This window comes from Cherax quadricarinatus, chromosome 83 (assembly GCF_038502225.1).
Source record: "Cherax quadricarinatus isolate ZL_2023a chromosome 83, ASM3850222v1, whole genome shotgun sequence".
Classification (NCBI taxonomy): domain Eukaryota; kingdom Metazoa; phylum Arthropoda; class Malacostraca; order Decapoda; family Parastacidae; genus Cherax; species Cherax quadricarinatus.
In genome coordinates, this window is record NC_091374.1 from 1,936,909 (window position 1) to 1,955,993 (window position 19,085).

Consider the following 19,085-nt stretch of genomic DNA (forward strand, 5'->3'; position numbering starts at 1 on the left):
CAGGGGACACATGGTGAGTCAGGGGACACATTGTGAGTCAGGGGACACATGGTGAGTCAAGGGACACATGGCGAGTCAGGGGACATATGGTGAGTCAGGGGACACATGGTGTGTCAGGGGACACATGGTGAGTCAGGGGACACATGGTGAGTCAAGAGACACATGGTGAGTCAGGGGACACATGTTGAGTCAAGGGACACATGTTGAGTCAAGGGACACATGGTGAGTCGGGACACATGGTGAGTCAGGGGACACATGGTGAGTCAGGGGACACATGGTGAGTCAAGGGACACATGGTGAGTCAAGGGACACATGGTGAGTCAAGGGACACATGGTGAGTCAAGGGACACATGGTGAGTCAGGGGACACATGGTGAGTCAGGGGACACATGGTGAGTCAGGGGACACATGGTGAGTCAGGGGACACATGGTGAGTCAGGGGACACATGGTGAGTCAAGGGACACATGGTGAGTCAGGGGACACATGGTGAGTCAGGGGACACATGGTGAGTCAAGGGACACATGGTGAGTCAAGGGACACATGGTGAGTCAAGGGACACATGGTGAGTCAAGGGACACATGGTGAGTCAGGGGACACATGGTGAGCCAGGGGACACATGGTGAGTCAGGGGACACATGGTGAGTCAAGGGACACATGGTGAGTCAAGGGACACATGGTGAGTCAGGGGACATATGGTGAAGGGACACATGCTGTGTCAAGGGACACATGGTGAGTCAGGGGACACATGGTGAGTCAGGGGACACATGGTGAGTCAGGGGACACATGGTGAGTCAGGGGACACATGGTGAGTCAGGGGACACATGGTGAGTCAAGGGACACATGGTGAGTCAAGGGACACATGTTGAGTCAAGGGACACATGGTGAGTCAAGGGACACATGGTGAGTCAGGGGACACATGGTGAGTCAGGGGACACATGGTGAGTCAGGGGACACATGGTGAGTCAAGGGACACATGGTGAGTCAGGAGACATATGGTGAGTCAGGGGACACATGGTGAGTCAAGGGACACATGGTGAGTCAGGGGACACATGGTGAGTCAGGGGACACATGGTGAGTCAGGAGACACATAGTGAGTCAAGGGACACATGGTGAGTCAGGGGACACATGGTGAGTCAGGGGACACATGGTGAGTCAAGGGACACATGGTGAGTCAGGGGACGCATGGTGAGTCAGGGGACACATGGTGAGTCAGGGGACACATGGTGAGTCAAGGGACACATGGTAAGTCAAGGGACATATGGTGAGTCAAGGGACACATGGTGAGTCAGGGGACACATGGTGAGTCAGGTGACACATTAATAACTTACTTATAACTCGGCAATAACTTACAACAATATTGATAACTATAACAAGATGTTATTAACGAACATTATTATGCTGTTCATAGGAAAGCACTAAACCCATATGGATTATACATGTGAGGCCCTGGAAGGCAGGAAACTGAGGGGAAACATAACGACGACGTGAGAGATAGTTACAAGGAGGCCAGTGACTTGAGGCCCTGGAAGGTAGGAGACTGAGGGGAGACATAACCACGACGTGAGAGATACTTATGAGGCCAGTGACTTGAGGCCCTGGAAGGTAGGAGACTGAGGGGAGACATAACCACGACGTGAGAGATACTTACAAGGAGGCCAGTGACTTAAGACCCTGGAAGGTAGGAGACTGAGGGGGAGACATAACCACGACGTGAGAGATACTTACAAGGAGGCCAGTGACTTGAGGCCCTGGAAGGTAGGAGACTGAGGGGGAGACATAACCACGACTTGAGAGATACTTACAAGGAGGCCAGTGACTTGAGGCCCTATAAGGTAGGAGACTGAGGGGAGACATAACCATGACGTGAGAGATACTTACAAGGAGGCCAGTGACTTGAGGCCCTGGAAGGTAGGAGACTGAGGGGAGACATAACCACGACTTGAGAGATACTTACAAGGAGGCCAGTGACTAGAGGCCCTGGAAGGTAGAAGACTGAGGGGAGACATAACCACGACGTGAGAGATACTTGCAAGGAGGCCAGTGACTTGAGGCCCTGGAAGGTAGGAGACTGAGGGGGAGACATAACCACGACGTGAGAGATACTTACAAGGAGGCCAGTAACTTGAGGCCCTGGAAGGTAGGAGACTGAGGGGGAGACATAACCACGACTTGAGAGATACTTACAAGGAGGCCAGTGACTTGAGGCCCTGGAAGGTAGAAGACTGAGGGGAGACATAACCACGACGTGAGAGATACTCACAAGGAGGCCAGTAACTTGAGGCCCTGGAAGGTAGGAGACTGAGGGGGAGACATAACCACGACGTGAGAGATACTTACAAGGAGGCCAGTGACTTGAGGCCATGGAAGGTAGGAGACTGAGGGGAAGACATAACCACGACTTGCGAGATACTTACAAGGAGGCCAGTGACTTGAGGCCCTGGAAGGTAGGAGACTGAGAGGAGACATAACCACGACGTGAGAGATACTTACAAGGAGGCCAGTGACTTGAGGCCCTGGAAGGTAGGAGACTGAGGGGAGACATAACCACGACGTGAGAGATACTTACAAGGAGGCCAGTGACTTAAGACCCTGGAAGGTAGGAGACTGAGGGGAGACATAACCACGACGTGAGAGATACTTACAAGGAGGCCAGTGACTTAAGACCCTGGAAGGTAGGAGACTGAGGGGAGACATAACCACGACGTGAGAGATACTTACAAGGAGGCCAGTGACTTAAGACCCTGGAAGGTAGGAGACTGAGGGGAGACATAACCACGACGTGAGAGATACTTACAAGGAGGCCAGTGACTTAAGACCCTGGAAGGTAGGAGACTGAGGGGAGACATAACCACGACGTGAGAGATACTTACAAGGAGGCCAGTGACTTAAGACCCTGGAAGGTAGGAGACTGAGGGGAGACATAACCACGACGTGAGAGATACTTACAAGGAGGCCAGTGACTTAAGACCCTGGAAGGTAGGAGACTGAGGGGAGACATAACCACGACGTGAGAGATACTTACAAGGAGGCCAGTGACTTAAGACCCTGGAAGGTAGGAGACTGAGGGGAGACATAACCACGACGTGAGAGATACTTACAAGGAGGCCAGTGACTTAAGACCCTGGAAGGTAGGAGACTGAGGGGAGACATAACCACGACGTGAGAGATACTTACAAGGAGGACCCCAGTGACTTAAGACTCTGGAAGGTAGGAGACTGAGGGGAGACATAACCACGACGTGAGAGATACTTACAAGGAGGCCAGTGACTTAAGACCCTGGAAGGTAGGAGACTGAGGGGAGACATAACCACGACGTGAGAGATACTTACAAGGAGGCCAGTGACTTAAGACCCTGGAAGGTAGGAGACTGAGGGGAGACATAACCACGACGTGAGAGATACTTACAAGGAGGCCAGTGACTTAAGACCCTGGAAGGTAGGAGACTGAGGGGAGACATAACCACGACGTGAGAGATACTTACAAGGAGGCCAGTGACTTAAGACCCTGGAAGGTAGGAGACTGAGGGGAGACATAACCACGACGTGAGAGATACTTACAAGGAGGCCAGTGACTTAAGACCCTGGAAGGTAGGAGACTGAGGGGAGACATAACCACGACGTGAGAGATACTTACAAGGAGGCCAGTGACTTAAGACCCTGGAAGGTAGGAGACTGAGGGGAGACATAACCACGACGTGAGAGATACTTACAAGGAGGCCAGTGACTTAAGACCCTGGAAGGTAGGAGACTGAGGGGAGACATAACCACGACGTGAGAGATACTTACAAGGAGGCCAGTGACTTAAGACCCTGGAAGGTAGGAGACTTAGGGGAGACATAACGACGACGTGAGAGATACTTACAAGGAGGCCAGTGACTTAAGACCCTGGAAGGTAGGAGACTGAGGGGAGACATAACCACGACGTGAGAGATACTTACAAGGAGGCCAGTGACTTAAGACCCTGGAAGGTAGGAGACTGAGGGGAGACATAACCACGACGTGAGAGATACTTACAAGGAGGCCAGTGACTTAAGACCCTGGAAGGTAGGAGACTGAGGGGAGACATAACCACGACGTGAGAGATACTTACAAGGAGGCCAGTGACTTAAGACCCTGGAAGGTAGGAGACTGAGGGGAGACATAACCACGACGTGAGAGATACTTACAAGGAGGCCAGTGACTTAAGACCCTGGAAGGTAGGAGACTGAGGGGAGACATAACCACGACGTGAGAGATACTTACAAGGAGGCCAGTGACTTAAGACCCTGGAAGGTAGGAGACTGAGGGGAGACATAACCACGACGTGAGAGATACTTACAAGGAGGCCAGTGACTTAAGACCCTGGAAGGTAAGAGACTGAGGGGAGACATAACCACGACGTGAGAGATACTTACAAGGAGGCCAGTGACTTAAGACCCTGGAAGGTAAGAGACTGAGGGGAGACATAACCACGACGTGAGAGATACTTACAAGGAGGCCAGTGACTTAAGACCCTGGAAGGCGTCTCCAGCGATGGAAGTAATCTCGTTGTTGCTCAGGTCACTGCAACGAAATAATTATTATTATTATTACTATGGTTATTATTATTATTATTATAATTATTATTATCAGCCAGAATGACTATACAAGCCATCAGGAAAATACCAAATACAGAAACACGAAGTGAGAGAGAGAATGAGAGAGAGAGGTAAGCAAGCAACAAGAGCCAGGATACCTCCTCTACACATCTTCTCTTCCGACTTCTCAATCTTTATCGCTTCCTAGTCTATCTGCACCTCTTCTTCCTTATTATTCCCTCCCTTCATATGTATCTCACTCTCCTATTCAGCTTTCTTCGTGGCACTGATGTTAGACTGTGGGCGGCAGGCACCATCAGCCTGGTCTGAGGCCGGGAAGCGCGGGCGCTGATCCCCGAAATCGAGGCAAGGTCGACACAAGGTGAACTGTGTCAACATCTGCTGCGAACAGATATCAGAAATATTGCTGAAACATGTGTAGAAGTTTTCAAGATCAACCAGGCTGTGATGGACATGTGGGCCAGCGAACCACCAGCACCAACAGCCCTGGTTGACCAGGCAATCACTGGAAAAGCCTGGCCCCAGGCTGGCCTGCTAGGGCTAGAAAAACTCTAGAAACTAGTCACAGGTATATGAGGATCCCCTCTCACCCCCTGGATCCCTCTCATCACTGCATTAACACAGTCAGTGGGGCAGAGCGATTGTGATCTGGTGTGGGGTAGTGTGGCTAGGGCCAGCGTGGGAACCCACTCACACACACACACACACACACACACACACACACACACACACACACACACACACACACACACACACACACACACAGGTTAAGGGAAGGTTAAGGGAAATCAACCTGACGACACTGGAGGACAGGAGAGATAGGGGGGACATGATAACGACATACAAAATACTGAGAGGAATTGACAAGGTGGACAAAGACAGGATGTTCCAGAGATTGGACACAGTAACAAGGGGACACAGTTGGAAGCTGAAGACACAGATGAATCACAGGGATGTTAGGAAGTATTTCTTCAGCCACAGAGTAGTCAGTAAGTGGAATAGTTTGGGAAGCGATGTAGTGGAGGCAGGATCCATACATAGCTTTAAGCAGAGGTATGATAAAGCTCACGGTTCAGGGAGAGTGACCTAGTAGCGATCAGTGAAGAGGCGGGGCCAGGAGCTCGGACTCGACCCCCGCAACCTCAACTAGGTGAGTACAACTAGGTGAGTACACACACACACACACACACACACACGTACTCATATACAACAGGCCTAGTGTCTAATCGACATGTGCCTAGGACAAAATGGTAACTAACACACACACACACACACACACACACACACACACACACACACACACACACACACACACACACACACACACACACACACATGTGCCTAGGACAAAATGGTAACTAACACACACACACACACACACACACACACACACACACACACACATGTGCCTAGGACAAAATGGTAACTAACACACACACACACACAGGTGACAGAATCTCTGGAGAGATCTCGACAGACTGAAGATATAGTCAGGCAAATTACTTTGAGTTCAATTCCAATATCACAGAGTGAAAACGACAGAATTAGCAAACCTCAGACAAGCATTCAGGAAATTGTACCGAGAATCCTTCCCAACTTTATACACGACATGGGTTAGGCCAGTCATTGAGTACCCAGCCTCCGCATGGAGCCCACACCTGGTAAATCACATGCTAATGCATGACGATGTTCAAAGGTTTGCAGCCAGGCTGGTACCAGAACTGAGAGGACTACACTATGAGGAAAGGTTGAAGGAACTGAACTTGACAACCTTGGTAGAAAGAACAACAATGGGAAGCCAAGATTACAACATTCGAAATCTTCAGAGGAAGTGACAAGTCAGAGAGGGACAATGTTTGAATTACGAAGACCAGAACCTAGGAGACAATAGGCGGAAGATGAAGACAGACGAGCCACAGAGATGTTAGGAAGTAGTACTTGTTTACGTTCGGAATGACTGGAATGAGGCAGTCGGGAGAGCAAACTCAATGCACAAGTAAAGACAGAAATCAGTGATGCCGATCAAAGTAGTATAGAAGGCGGAACCAGGAGCTGAGTATCGACCCCTGTAAACACCACTGGGTGAGCACACACACACACACACACACACACACACACACACACACACACAGTCACTACTCTCACACACATCACACGCTCAATTACACCCTAGTGGACCCTCCTCTCTCGTATATATATTTTTTTATTGTCCTTTCTTGTCCCCTTAGTGGAGAAGTGGACTTCACCACCCCTGACATGACCCTTAATTCTCACCACACTGACCCCTCTACCCCCACCACCCCCCTCCCCACATCCTGGGAAAGTCTCTCCACCTTTCCTGACCCTCTTCACCCAGTACTGAATAGGTAGCAAGCGTTAATCAACAGGTGTGGGTCACATTCCTGGAAACAAGAAACCTAAGATTCAGAATGGAATCGAGCCGCACTACACCACCTTCCTGTGTTATCCTGTGAGAGTGATTGCGCTAGGTCACCAGCAAGGCTGGAAAGGGAAGAGTAGGCTAGGATAGACTAGCAAAAAAAATAAAATAGGTTGTAGGTATATAGAAAGAGAGATGCAAAAAACAATGGTCTGACCTCTTTGAGGTTTTATTGTGAGGAAATGTATTCTGTCACGAAGTGGGAAGTGTTGGGTTATTAACACTCGTAAACTGAACAAAAAACTACATCAATGAGACCTACTAACAAACACACACCAGGAAAAAAACACACACACAAGAAACACACCAGGATAGTAACACACCAGGAAAGCAACACAGTGTACGCTGAATGCCAGCAGAATTTGTAACACATACCGATCACTGTGCCTGGCCACGAGACAGAAAATTCAGCAATCCTGCCAGAGTTTAAAACATTTAACAGGCTTCCGTTTGACAGTGGAATCAAGAGGCGGGGTAGTACCTCCCTGGATGGTTGTTGTCGTCCCTCCAGCTGACACTGGTAGCGTGAACATTATGCTCTCCGTTTTTAAGGCCTGCACCCCGATATACCATATACATTATACATGCACCTCGATATACGATACGAGATATACACTATAAAGATCAAGGTAAAATCCAGACCACAGGCTGAGTTATAGCGGCTTTATTAACCCCGCTACGTATAATTTCTACTCGTGAATTAGTAAGCCAGACCAAATTATTGTTCGTTCGCGATAACTCGCACAAATGCGTCCTCACGAAATCAATTTTCCAGTTGATCGTAAATATGCGAGACTTACGCTGATATTACCCCAGATTACAAGACGATCCACCCTCCCCATTCCCCAGTAACCCCTCCTCATTCCCCAGACCCTCCCCCTCCCCAATCACCAGACCTCCACCTCCTCCTCCCTGAGGCGGTGTAAATTGTCCTGTCCTGCTTGCTGTGGTCGGTGTCTGGCCGGCTAAAGGTCTATGTACCTGTCCAGTATCCGTGTACCTCTCTTTCTGCCTGTGTATAGCTGCCGTGTACCTTTGTTTTTGTTGTGACGATGCCTGGTGTCTTCAACAAGTCTTGAGGTGTCCATATATATATGAGTTTTACGATTCATTCGCCACGGGTTCTAACTCCACTTGTACCGTGACTTCTGTGGGTCTATCTGTGGAATGGCTTGGGTAGACAGTTTTGTCAGTGGGTTGGGACTTGAAAGAGACTTGCCTAGTATGGGCCAATAAGCCTGCTACAGGCCTGTGTTTAGTGAGCCACTAATCAGTCTGAGGATCGACGACCCAAATGATTTCTTCATAAATGAGCCTCAAAACTCCGATAGACTTTGAAAAAGCCATTGACAACATGCTATGTATACAGCCCCGGGCCCAGATTGGTGGAACTCTGTGTTCATTAAGAACTGCAAGAAACCCCTCTCGCGTGCCCTAAGTACACTATGGAGGAGCAGCTTGGAAATAGGTGAAATTCCACAGTCACTTAAAACAACGGATATAGCCCCACTCCATGAAGGTGGCAGCAAAGCATTAGCTAAGAACTATAGACCAATAGCTCTGACGTCCCACATCATAAAAATCTTTGAGTGCTAAGAAGCAGGATTGCAAATCACCTGGATTCCCAAAATCTGCACAATCCAGGGCAACATGGGTTCAGGGCAGGTCGCTCCTGCCTCTCACAACTACTGGATCACTATGACATGGCCTTGGATGCACTGGAAGAAAATCAGAATGCAGATGTAATATACACAGACTTTGCAAAAGCATTTGACAAATGCGATCATGGCGTAATAGCCCATAAAATACGTGCTAAAGGAATAACTGGGAAAGTGGAGAGATGGATCTTCAACTTCCTAACAAATCGAACACAAAGAGTAGTGGTCAACAGAGTTAAATCGGAGGCTGCCATAGTGAAGAGCTCTGTTCCACAAGGCACAGTACTCGCCCCCATCTTATTCCTTATCCTCATATCAGACATAGACAGAGATATACATCACAGCACCGTATCATCCTTTGCGGATGATACTAGGATCTGCATGAGGCTGTCATCTGCTGAGGACGCGGTTAACCTCCAAGAAGATATAAACAAAGTTTTCCAGTGGGCAACGGTAAACAATATGATGTTCAATGAGGACAAATTCCAACTACTCCGTTATGGAAAACTGGAGGAGATAATAACTAGAACAGAGTATACTACAGACTCTGGCCATACAATAGAGCGGAAAAATAATGTAAGGGACCTGGGAGTAGTAATGTCTGAGGATCTCACTTTCAAGGATCACAACAGTGCCACGATCACAAGTGCAAAAAAAATGATAGGATGGATAATGAGAACGTTCAAAACGAGAGATGCCAAGCCCATGATGATCCTTTTCAAATCACTTGTTCTCTCTAGGCTGGAATACTGCTGTACATTAACATCTCCGGTCAAAGCAGGTGAAGTTGCAGATCTAGAGAGTGTACAGAGATCCTTTACTGCACGTATAAGTTATGTCAAGCACCTTAACTACTGGGAACGCTTGGAAGCACTTGACTTGTACTCGTTGGAACGCAGGCGAGAGAGATATATCATAATCTACACTTGGAAAATCCTGGAAGGAATGGTCCCGAATCTGCACACAGAAATCACTCCCTACGAAAGTAAAAGACTGGGCAGGAGATGCAAAATACTCCCAATTCAAAGTAGGGGCGCCATTGGTACACTAAGAGAAAACACCATAAGTGTCCGGGGCCCAAGACTGTTCAACAGCCTCCCATCAAGCATAAGTGGAATTACCAATAAACCCCTGGCTGCATTCAAGAGAGAGCTGGACAGATACCTAAAGTCAGTGCCAGATCAGCCGGGCTGTGGTTCGTATGTTGGACTGAGTGCGGCCAGCAGTAACAGCCTGGTTATCAGGCCCTGATCCAGCGGAAGGCGGGGCGTTGATCCCCGGAATAACCTCCAGGTATGATTCCGTGAGAGAGAGAGAAGTTATCGGTCCCATGGCCCGGTCCCAGACCAGTGTACATTCTCACTGCTCTGAATTCCTCTTGGCAGTTCAGATGTTTTATTGATCTGAAGTGAGCGGTAATCGATCTCTCTATTTTGCAGCTTGTGATGTAAATGATTCAGAAAACCCACAAGTTGAAGAATGAGACACTTGTGCACACTTAGGCATCCTTACTGAGGAAACGTTTATCCAGTCAGTGACTTCTTCAGTCCAATACAGAGAAGAAAGTTGGAAGATGAGAAGGAGGAGTAGTCTGAGGTAACCAGTCCCTTGTAAGTAGCCACGACCAGGGGACAGTATCAGAGTCACCAGAGAAGAAGATATCGGATAATCACCATCATTATCGTGACTTTGCTGTTTGGAAAGTTTATCATACTTCAATCTGTTATTATCCGGACCTTTGATTCCCTACCGCGTTCGCTCAAGAAAAAGGTCATTTGACATTATTATTCCTAAGCCATTTACCTGATATCTTCGAAAACCAAAGGTCTATCTGCATTTTGTATCCTGTGTTAACAGAGAGTTATTCTCGTCTTGTTCAGGCAGCTGCAATATCAACTGTTGAACACCATCCGTCTGGAGAAATGTGTGAGTGTGTTTGTAGTCTCTTAATGTGTGTTTGTAGTCTCTTAATGTGTGTTTGTAGTGTTTGTAGTCTCTTAATGTGTGTGTTTGTAGTGTTTGTAGTCTCTTAATGTGTGTGTTTGTAGTGTTTGTAGTCTCTTAATGTGTGTGTTTGTAGTGTTTGTAGTCTCTTAATGTGTGTGTTTGTAGTCTCTTAATGTGTGTGTTTGTAGTGTTTGTAGTCTCTTAATGTGTGTGTTTGTAGTCTCTTAATGTGTGTGTTTGTAGTGTTTGTAGTCTCTTAATGTGTGTGTTTGTAGTGTTTGTAGTCTCTTAATGTGTGTGTTTGTAGTGTTTGTAGTCTCTTAATGTGTGTGTTTGTAGTGTTTGTAGTCTCTTAATGTGTGTGTTTGTAGTGTTTGTAGTCTCTTAATGTGTGTGTTTGTAGTGTTTGTAGTCTCTTAATGTGTGTGTTTGTAGTGTTTGTAGTCTCTTAATGTGTGTGTTTGTAGTCTCTTAATGTGTGTGTTTGTAGTCTCTTAATGTGTGTGTTTGTAGTGTTTGTAGTCTCTTAATGTGTGTGTTTGTAGTCTCTTAATGTGTGTGTTTGTAGTGTTTGTAGTCTCTTAATGTGTGTGTTTGTAGTGTTTGTAGTCTCTTAATGTGTGTTTGTAGTGTTTGTAGTCTCTTAATGTGTGAGTTTGTAGTGTTTGTAGTCTCTTAATGTGTGTGTTTGTAGTGTTTGTAGTCTCTTAATGTGTGTGTTTGTAGTGTTTGTAGTCTCTTAATGTGTGTGTTTGTAGTGTTTGTAGTCTCTTAATGTGTGTGTTTGTAGTCTCTTAATGTGTGTGTTTGTAGTGTTTGTAGTCTCTTAATGTGTGTGTTTGTAGTCTCTTAATGTGTGTGTTTGTAGTGTTTGTAGTCTCTTAATGTGTGAGTTTGTAGTGTTTGTAGTCTCTTAATGTGTGTGTTTGTAGTGTTTGTAGTCTCTTAATGTGTGTGTTTGTAGTGTTTGTAGTCTCTTAATGTGTGTGTTTGTAGTGTTTGTAGTCTCTTAATGTGTGTGTTTGTAGTCTCTTAATGTGTGTGTTTGTAGTGTTTGTAGTCTCTTAATGTGCGTTTGTAGTCTCTTAATGTGTGTGTTTGTAGTGTTTGTAGTCTCTTATGTGTGTTTGTATGTGTGTGCTTGTAGTGTTTGTAGTCTCTCAATGTGTGTTTGTAGTGTTTGTAGTCTCTTAATGTGTGAGTTTGTAGTGTTTGTAGTCTCTTAATGTGTGTGTTTGTAGTGTTTGTAGTCTCTTAATGTGTGTGTTTGTAGTGTTTGTAGTCTCTTAATGTGTGTGTTTGTAGTGTTTGTAGTCTCTTAATGTGTGTGTTTGTAGTCTCTTAATGTGTGTGTTTGTAGTGTTTGTAGTCTCTTAATGTGTGTGTTTGTAGTCTCTTAATGTGTGTGTTTGTAGTGTTTGTAGTCTCTTAATGTGTGTGTTTGTAGTCTCTTAATGTGTGTGTTTGTAGTGTTTGTAGTCTCTTAATGTGTGTGTTTGTAGTGTTTGTAGTCTCTTAATGTGTGTGTTTGTAGTCTCTTAATGTGTGTGTTTGTAGTGTTTGTAGTCTCTTAATGTGTGAGTTTGTAGTGTTTGTAGTCTCTTAATGTGTGTGTTTGTAGTGTTTGTAGTCTCTTAATGTGTGTGTTTGTAGTGTTTGTAGTCTCTTAATGTGTGTGTTTGTAGTGTTTGTAGTCTCTTAATGTGTGTGTTTGTAGTGTTTGTAGTCTCTTAATGTGTGTGTTTGTAGTCTCTTAATGTGTGTGTTTGTAGTGTTTGTAGTCTCTTAATGTGTGTGTTTGTAGTCTCTTAATGTGTGTGTTTGTAGTGTTTGTAGTCTCTTAATGTGTGTGTTTGTAGTGTTTGTAGTCTCTTAATGTGTGTGTTTGTAGTCTCTTAATGTGTGTGTTTGTAGTCTCTTAATGTGTGTGTTTGTAGTCTCTTAATGTGTGTGTTTGTAGTCTCTTAATGTGTGTGTTTGTAGTGTTTGTAGTCTCTTAATGTGTGTGTTTGTAGTGTTTGTAGTCTCTTAATGTGTGTGTTTGTAGTCTCTTAATGTGTGTGTTTGTAGTCTCTTAATGTGTGTGTTTGTAGTGTTTGTAGTCTCTTAATGTGTGTTTGTAGTCTCTTAATGTGTGTGTTTGTAGTCTCTTAATGTGTGTGTTTGTAGTGTTTGTAGTCTCTTAATGTGTGTGTTTGTAGTCTCTTAATGTGTGTGTTTGTAGTCTCTTAATGTGTGTGTTTGTAGTGTTTGTAGTCTCTTAATGTGTGTTTGTACTGTTTGTAGTCTCTTAATGTGTGTGTTTGTAGTCTCTTAATGTGTGTTTGTAGTGTTTGTAGTCTCTTAATGTGTGTTTGTACTGTTTGTAGTCTCTTAATGTGTGTGTTTGTAGTGTTTGTAGTCTCTTAATGTGTGTGTTTGTAGTGTTTGTAGTCTCTCAATGTGTGTGTTTGTGTGTGTTTGTAATGTTTGTAGTCCCTTAATGTGTGTGTTTGAAGTCTCTTAATGTGTATGTTTGTAGTGTTTGTAGTCTCTTAATGTGTGTGTTTGAAGTGTTTGTAGTCTTTTAAAGTGTGTTTGTAGTATTTGAAGTGTTTGTAGTCTCTTAATGTGTGTTTGTAGTCTCTTAATGTGTGTTTTTGTAGTGTTTGTAGTCTCTTAATGTGTGTGTTTGTAGTGTTTGTAGTCTCTTAATGTGTGTGTTTGTAGTCTCTTAATGTGTGTGTTTGTAGTCTCTTAATGTGTGTGTTTGTAGTCTCTTAATGTGTGTGTTTGTAGTCTCTTAATGTATGTTTGTAGTCTCTTAATGTGTGTGTTTGTAGTCTCTTAATGTGTGTGTTTGTAGTCTCTTAATGTATGTTTGTAGTCTCTTAATGTGTGTGTTTGTAGTCTCTTAATGTATGTTTGTAGTCTCTTAATGTGTGTGTTTGTAGTGTTTGTAGTCTCTTAATGTCGGTGTTTGTAGTCTCTTAATGTGTCTCTCAATGTACTGTTTGTAGTCTCTTAATGTGTGTGTTTGTAGTCTCTTAATGTGTGTGTTTGTAGTGTTTGTAGTCTCTTAATGTGTGTGTTTGTAGTGTTTGTAGTCTCTTAATGTGTGTGTTTGTAGTGTTTGTAGTCTCTTAATGTGTGTGTTTGTAGTCTCTTAATGTGTGTGTTTGTAGTGTTTGTAGTCTCTCAATGTGTGTGTTTGTAGTGTTTGTAGTCTCTTAATGTGTGTGTTTGTAGTGTTTGTAGTCTCTTAATGTGTGTGTTTGTAGTGTTTGTAGTCTCTTAATGTGTGTGTTTGTAGTGTTTGTAGTGTTTGTAGTCTCTTAATGTGTGTGTTTGTAGTGTTTGTAGTCTCTTAATGTGTGTGCTTGTAGTGTTTGCAGTCTCTTAATGTGTGTTTGTAGTGTTTGTAGTCTCTTAATGTGTGTGCTTGTAGTGTTTGCAGTCTCTTAATGTGTGTTTGTAATGTTTGCAGTCTCTTAATGTGTGTTTGTAGTGTTTGTAGTCTCTTAATGTGTGTGCTTGTAGTGTTTGCAGTCTCTTAATGTGTGTTTGTAGTGTTTGTAGTCACTTAAATTGTGTGTTTGTAGTGTTTGTAGTCTCTTAATGTGTGTGTTTGTAGTCTCTCAATGTGTGTGTTTGTAGTGTTTGTAGTCTCTTAATGTGTGTTTGTAGTCTCTTAATGTTTGTGTTTGTAGTCTCTTAATGTGTGTTTGTAGTCTCTTAATGTGTTTGTTTGTAGTGTTTGTAGTCTCTTAATGTGTGTGTTTGTAATGTTTGTAGTCTCTTAATGTGTTTGTTTGTAGTGTTTGTAGTCTCTTAATGTGTTTTTGTAGTCTCTTAATGTGTGTGTTTGTAGTCTCTTAATGTGTGTTTGTAGTCTCTTAATGTGTGTTTTGTAGTGTTTGTAGTCTCTTAATGTGTGTGTTTGTAGTGTTTGTAGCCTCTTAATGTGTGTGTTTGTAGTCTCTTAATGTGTGTTTGTAGTCTCTTAATGTGTGTTTTGTAGTGTTTGTAGTCTCTTAATGTGTGTGTTTGTAGTCTCTTAATGTGTGTTTGTAGTCTCTTAATGTGTGTTTTGTAGTGTTTGTAGTCTCTTAATGTGTGTGTTTGTAGTCTCTTAATGTGTGTGTTTGTAGTGTTTATAGTCTCTTAATGTGTGTGTTTGTAGTGTTTGTAGTCTCTTAATGTGTGTGTTTGTAGTCCCTTAATGTGTGTGTTTGTAGTCTCTTAATGTGTGTGTTTGAAGTGTTTGTAGTCTCTTAATGTGTGTGTTTGAAGTGTTTGTAGTCCCTTAATGTGTGTGTTTGTAGTCTCTTAATGTGTGTGTTTGAAGTGTTTGTAGTCTCTTAATGTGTGTTTGTAGTCTCTTAATGTGTGTTTTTGTAGTGTTTGTAGTCTCTTAATGTGTTTGTTTGTAGTGTTTTAGTCTCTTAATGTGTGTGTTTGTAGTCTCTTAATGTGTGTTTTGTAGTGTTTGTAGTCTCTTAATGTGTGTGTTTGTAATGTTTGTAGTCTCTTAATGTGTGTTTGTAGTGTTTGTAGTCTCTTAATGTGTGTGTTTGTAGTGTTTGTAGTCTCTTAATGTGTGTGTTTGTAGTGTTTGTAGTCTCTTAATGTGTGTTTTGTAGTGTTTGTAGTCTCTTAATGTGTGTGTTTGTAATGTTTGTAGTCTCTTAATGTGTGTTTGTAGTGTTTGTAGTCTCTTAATGTGTGTGTTTGTAGTGTTTGTAGTCTCTTAATAAAGACAACAGTCATGTTTTAGTATCGTTCGTAAAAAAATGAACAAATATAATTCTTAGTTGTTGTTAGTGTTACCAGTGCCAGGACTAGTGTTACCAGTGCCAGGACTAGTGTTACCAGTGCCAGGACAAGTGTTACCAGTGCCAGGACTAGTGCTACCAGTGCCAGGACTAGTGTTACCAGTGCCAGGACTAGTGTTACCAGTGCCAGGACTAGTGTTACCAGTGCCAGGACAAGTGTTACCAGTGCCAGGACTAGTGCTACCAGTGCCAGGACTAGTGTTACCAGTGCCAGGACTAGTGTTACCAGTGCCAGGACTAGTGTTACCAGTGCCAGGACTAGTGTTACCAGTGCCAAGACTAGTGTTACCAGTGCCAGAACTAGTGTTACCAGTGCCAGAACTAGTGTTACCAGTGCCAGGACTAGTGTTACCAGTGCCAGGACTAGTGTTACCAGTGCCAGGACTAGTGTTACCAGTGCCAGGACTAGTGTTACCAGTGCCAGGACTAGTGTTACCAGTGCCAGGACTAGTGCTACCAGTGCCAGGACTAGTGTTACCAGTGCCAGGACTAGTGTTACCAGTGCCAGGACTAGTGTTACCAGTGCCAGGACTAGTGTTACCAGTGCCAGAACTAGTGTTACCAGTGCCAGAACTAGTGTTACCAGTGCCAGGACTAGTGTTACCAGTGCCAGGACTAGTGTTACCAGTGCCAGGACTAGTGTTACCAGTGCCAGGACTAGTGTTACCAGTGCCAGGACTAGTGTTACCAGTGCCAGGACTAGTGTTACCAGTGCCAGGACTAGTGTTACTAGTACCAGGACTAGTGTTACCAGTGCCAGGACTAGTGTTACCAGTGCCAGGACTAGTGCTACCAGTGCCAGGACTAGTGCTACCAGTGCCAGGACTAGTGTTACCAGTGCCAGGACTAGTGTTACCAGTGCCAGGACTAGTGTTACCAGTGCCAGAACTAGTGTTACCAGTGCCAGGACTAGTGTTACCAGTGCCAGGACTAGTGTTACCAGTGCCAGGACTAGTGTTACCAGTGCCAGGACTAGTGTTACCAGTGCCAGGACTAGTGTTACCAGTGCCAGGACTAGTGTTACCAGTGCCAGGACTAGTGTTACCAGTGCCAGGACTAGTGTTACCAGTGCTAGAACTAGTGTTACCAGTGCCAGGACTAGTGTTACCAGTGCCAGGAGTAGTGTTACCAGTGCCAGGACTAGTGTTACCAGTGCCAGGACTAGTGTTACCAGTTCCAGGACTAGTGTTACCAGTGCCAGGACTAGTGTTACCAGTGCCAGGACTAGTGTTACCAGTGCCAGGACTAGTGTTACCAGTGCCTGGACTAGTGTTACCAGTGCCAGGACTAGTGTTACCAGTGCCAGGACTAGTGTTACCAGTGCCAGGACTAGTGTTACCAGTGCTAGAACTAGTGTTACCAGTGCCAGGACTAGTGTTACCAGTGCTAGGACTAGTGTTACCAGTGCCAGGACTAGTGTTACCAGTGCCAGGACTAGTGTTACCAGTGCCAGGACTAGTGTTACCAGTGCCAGGACTAGTGTTACCAGTGCTAGAACTAGTGTTACCAGTGCCAGGACTAGTGTTACCAGTGCCAGGACTAGTGTTACCAGTGCCAGGACTAGTGTTACCAGTGCCAGGACTAGTGTTACCAGTGCCAGGACTAGTGTTACCAGTGCCAGGACTAGTGTTACCAGTGCCAGGACTAGTGTTACCAGTGCCAGGACTAGTGTTACCAGTGCCAGGACTAGTGTTACCAGTGCCAGGACTAGTGTTACCAGTGCCAGGACTAGTGTTACCAGTGCCAGGACTAGTGTTACCAGTGCCAGTACTAGTGTTACCAGTGACTAGTGTTACCAGTGCCAGGACTAGTGTTACCAGTGCCAGGACTAGTGTTACCAGTGCCAGGACTAGTGTTACCAGTGCCAGGACTAGTGTTACCAGTGCCAGGACTAGTGTTACCAGTGCCAGGACTAGTGTTACCAGTGCCAGGACTAGTGTTACCAGTGCCAGGACTAGTGTTACCAGTGCCAGGACTAGTGTTAGTGTTACCAGTGCCAGGACTAGTGTTACCAGTGCCAGGACTAGTGTTACCAGTGCCAGGACTAGTGTTACCAGTGCCAGAACTAGTGTTACCAGTGCCAGGACTAGTGTTACCAGTGCCAGGACTAGTGTTACCAGTGCCAGAACTAGTGTTACCAGTGCCAGGACTAGTGTTACCAGTGCCAGGACTAGTGTTACCAGTGCCAGAACTAGTGTTACCAGTGCCAGGACTAGTGTTACCAGTGCCAGGACTAGTGTTACCAGTGCCAGGACTAGTGTTACCAGTGCCAGGACTAGTGTTACCAGTGCCAGGACTAGTGTTACCAGTGCCAGGACTAGTGTTACCAGTGCCAGGACTAGTGTTACCAGTGCCAGAACTAGTGTTACCAGTGCCAGGACTAGTGTTACCAGCGCCAGGAGTAGTGTTACCAGTGCCAGGACTAGTGTTACCAGTGCCAGGACTAGTGTTACCAGTGCCAGGACTAGTGTTACCAGTGCCAGGACTAGTGCTACCAGTGCCAGGACTAGTGTTACCAGTGCCAGGACTAGTGTTACCAGTGCCAGGAGTAGTGTTACCAGTGCCAGGACTAGTGTTACCAGTGCCAGGACTAGTGTTACCAGTGCCAGAACTAGTGTTACCAGTGCCAGGACTAGTGTTACCAGTGCCAGAACTAGTGTTACCAGTGCCAGGACTAGTGTTACCAGTGCCAGGACTAGTGTTACCAGTGCCAGAACTAGTGTTACCAGTGCCAGGACTAGTGTTACCAGTGCCAGGACTAGTGTTACCAGTGCCAGGACTAGTGTTACCAGTGCCAGGACTAGTGTTACCAGTGCAAGGACTAGTGTTACCAGTGCCAGGACTAGTGTTACCAATGCGAGGACTAGTGTTACCAGTGCCAGGACTAGTGTTACCAGTGCCAGGACTAGTGTTACCAGTGCCAGAACTAGTGTTACCAGTGCCAGGACTAGTGTTACCAGTGCCAGGACTAGTGTTACCACTGCCAGGACTAGTGTTACCAGTTCCAGGACTAGTGTTACCAGTGCCAGGACTAGTGTTACCAGTGCCAGGACTAGTGTTACCAGTGCCAGAACTAGTGTTACCAGTGCCAGGACGAGTGCTACCAGTGCCAGGACTAGTGTTACCAGTGCCAGGACTAGTGTTACCAGTGCCAGGACTAGTGTTACCAGTGCCAGGACTAGTGTTACCAGTGCCAGGACTAGTGTTACCAGTGCCAGGACTAGTGTTACCAGTGCCAGGACTAGTGTTACCAGTGCCAGGACTAGTGCTACCAGTGCAAGGACTAGTGTTACCAGTGCCAGAACTAGTGTTACCAGTGCCAGGACTAGTGTTACCAGTGCCAGGACTAGTGTTACCAGTGCCAGGACTAGTGTTACCAGTGCCAGGACTAGTGTTACCAGTGCCAGAACTAGTGTTACCAGTGCCAGGACTAGTGTTACCAGTGCCAGGACTAGTGTTACCAGTGCCAGAACTAGTGTTACCAGTGCCAGGACTAGTGTTACCAGTGCCAGGACTAGTGTTACCAGTGCCAGGACTAGTGTTACCAGTGCCAGGACTAGTGTTACCAGTGCCAGGACTAGTGTTACCAGTGCCAGGACTAGTGTTACCAGTGCCAGAACTAGTGTTACCAGTGCCAGGACGAGTGCTAC

At 45.4% G+C, this 19,085-nt stretch overlaps 1 protein-coding gene across 8 annotated transcripts in view; it reads right to left on the reverse strand.

Moving 5' to 3' along the window:
- The window catches only part of sli (slit guidance ligand), a 659,016-nt gene that overhangs the window by 89,256 nt on the left and 550,675 nt on the right, over positions 1–19,085 (reverse strand). For all 8 annotated transcript variants that reach the window (XM_070102675.1, XM_070102671.1, XM_070102676.1 and 5 more), the window contains one exon: positions 4,470–4,541. In XM_070102675.1, coding sequence (XP_069958776.1) covers positions 4,470–4,541 — 72 coding nt within the window. The remainder of the gene's footprint in view (positions 1–4,469; positions 4,542–19,085) is intronic.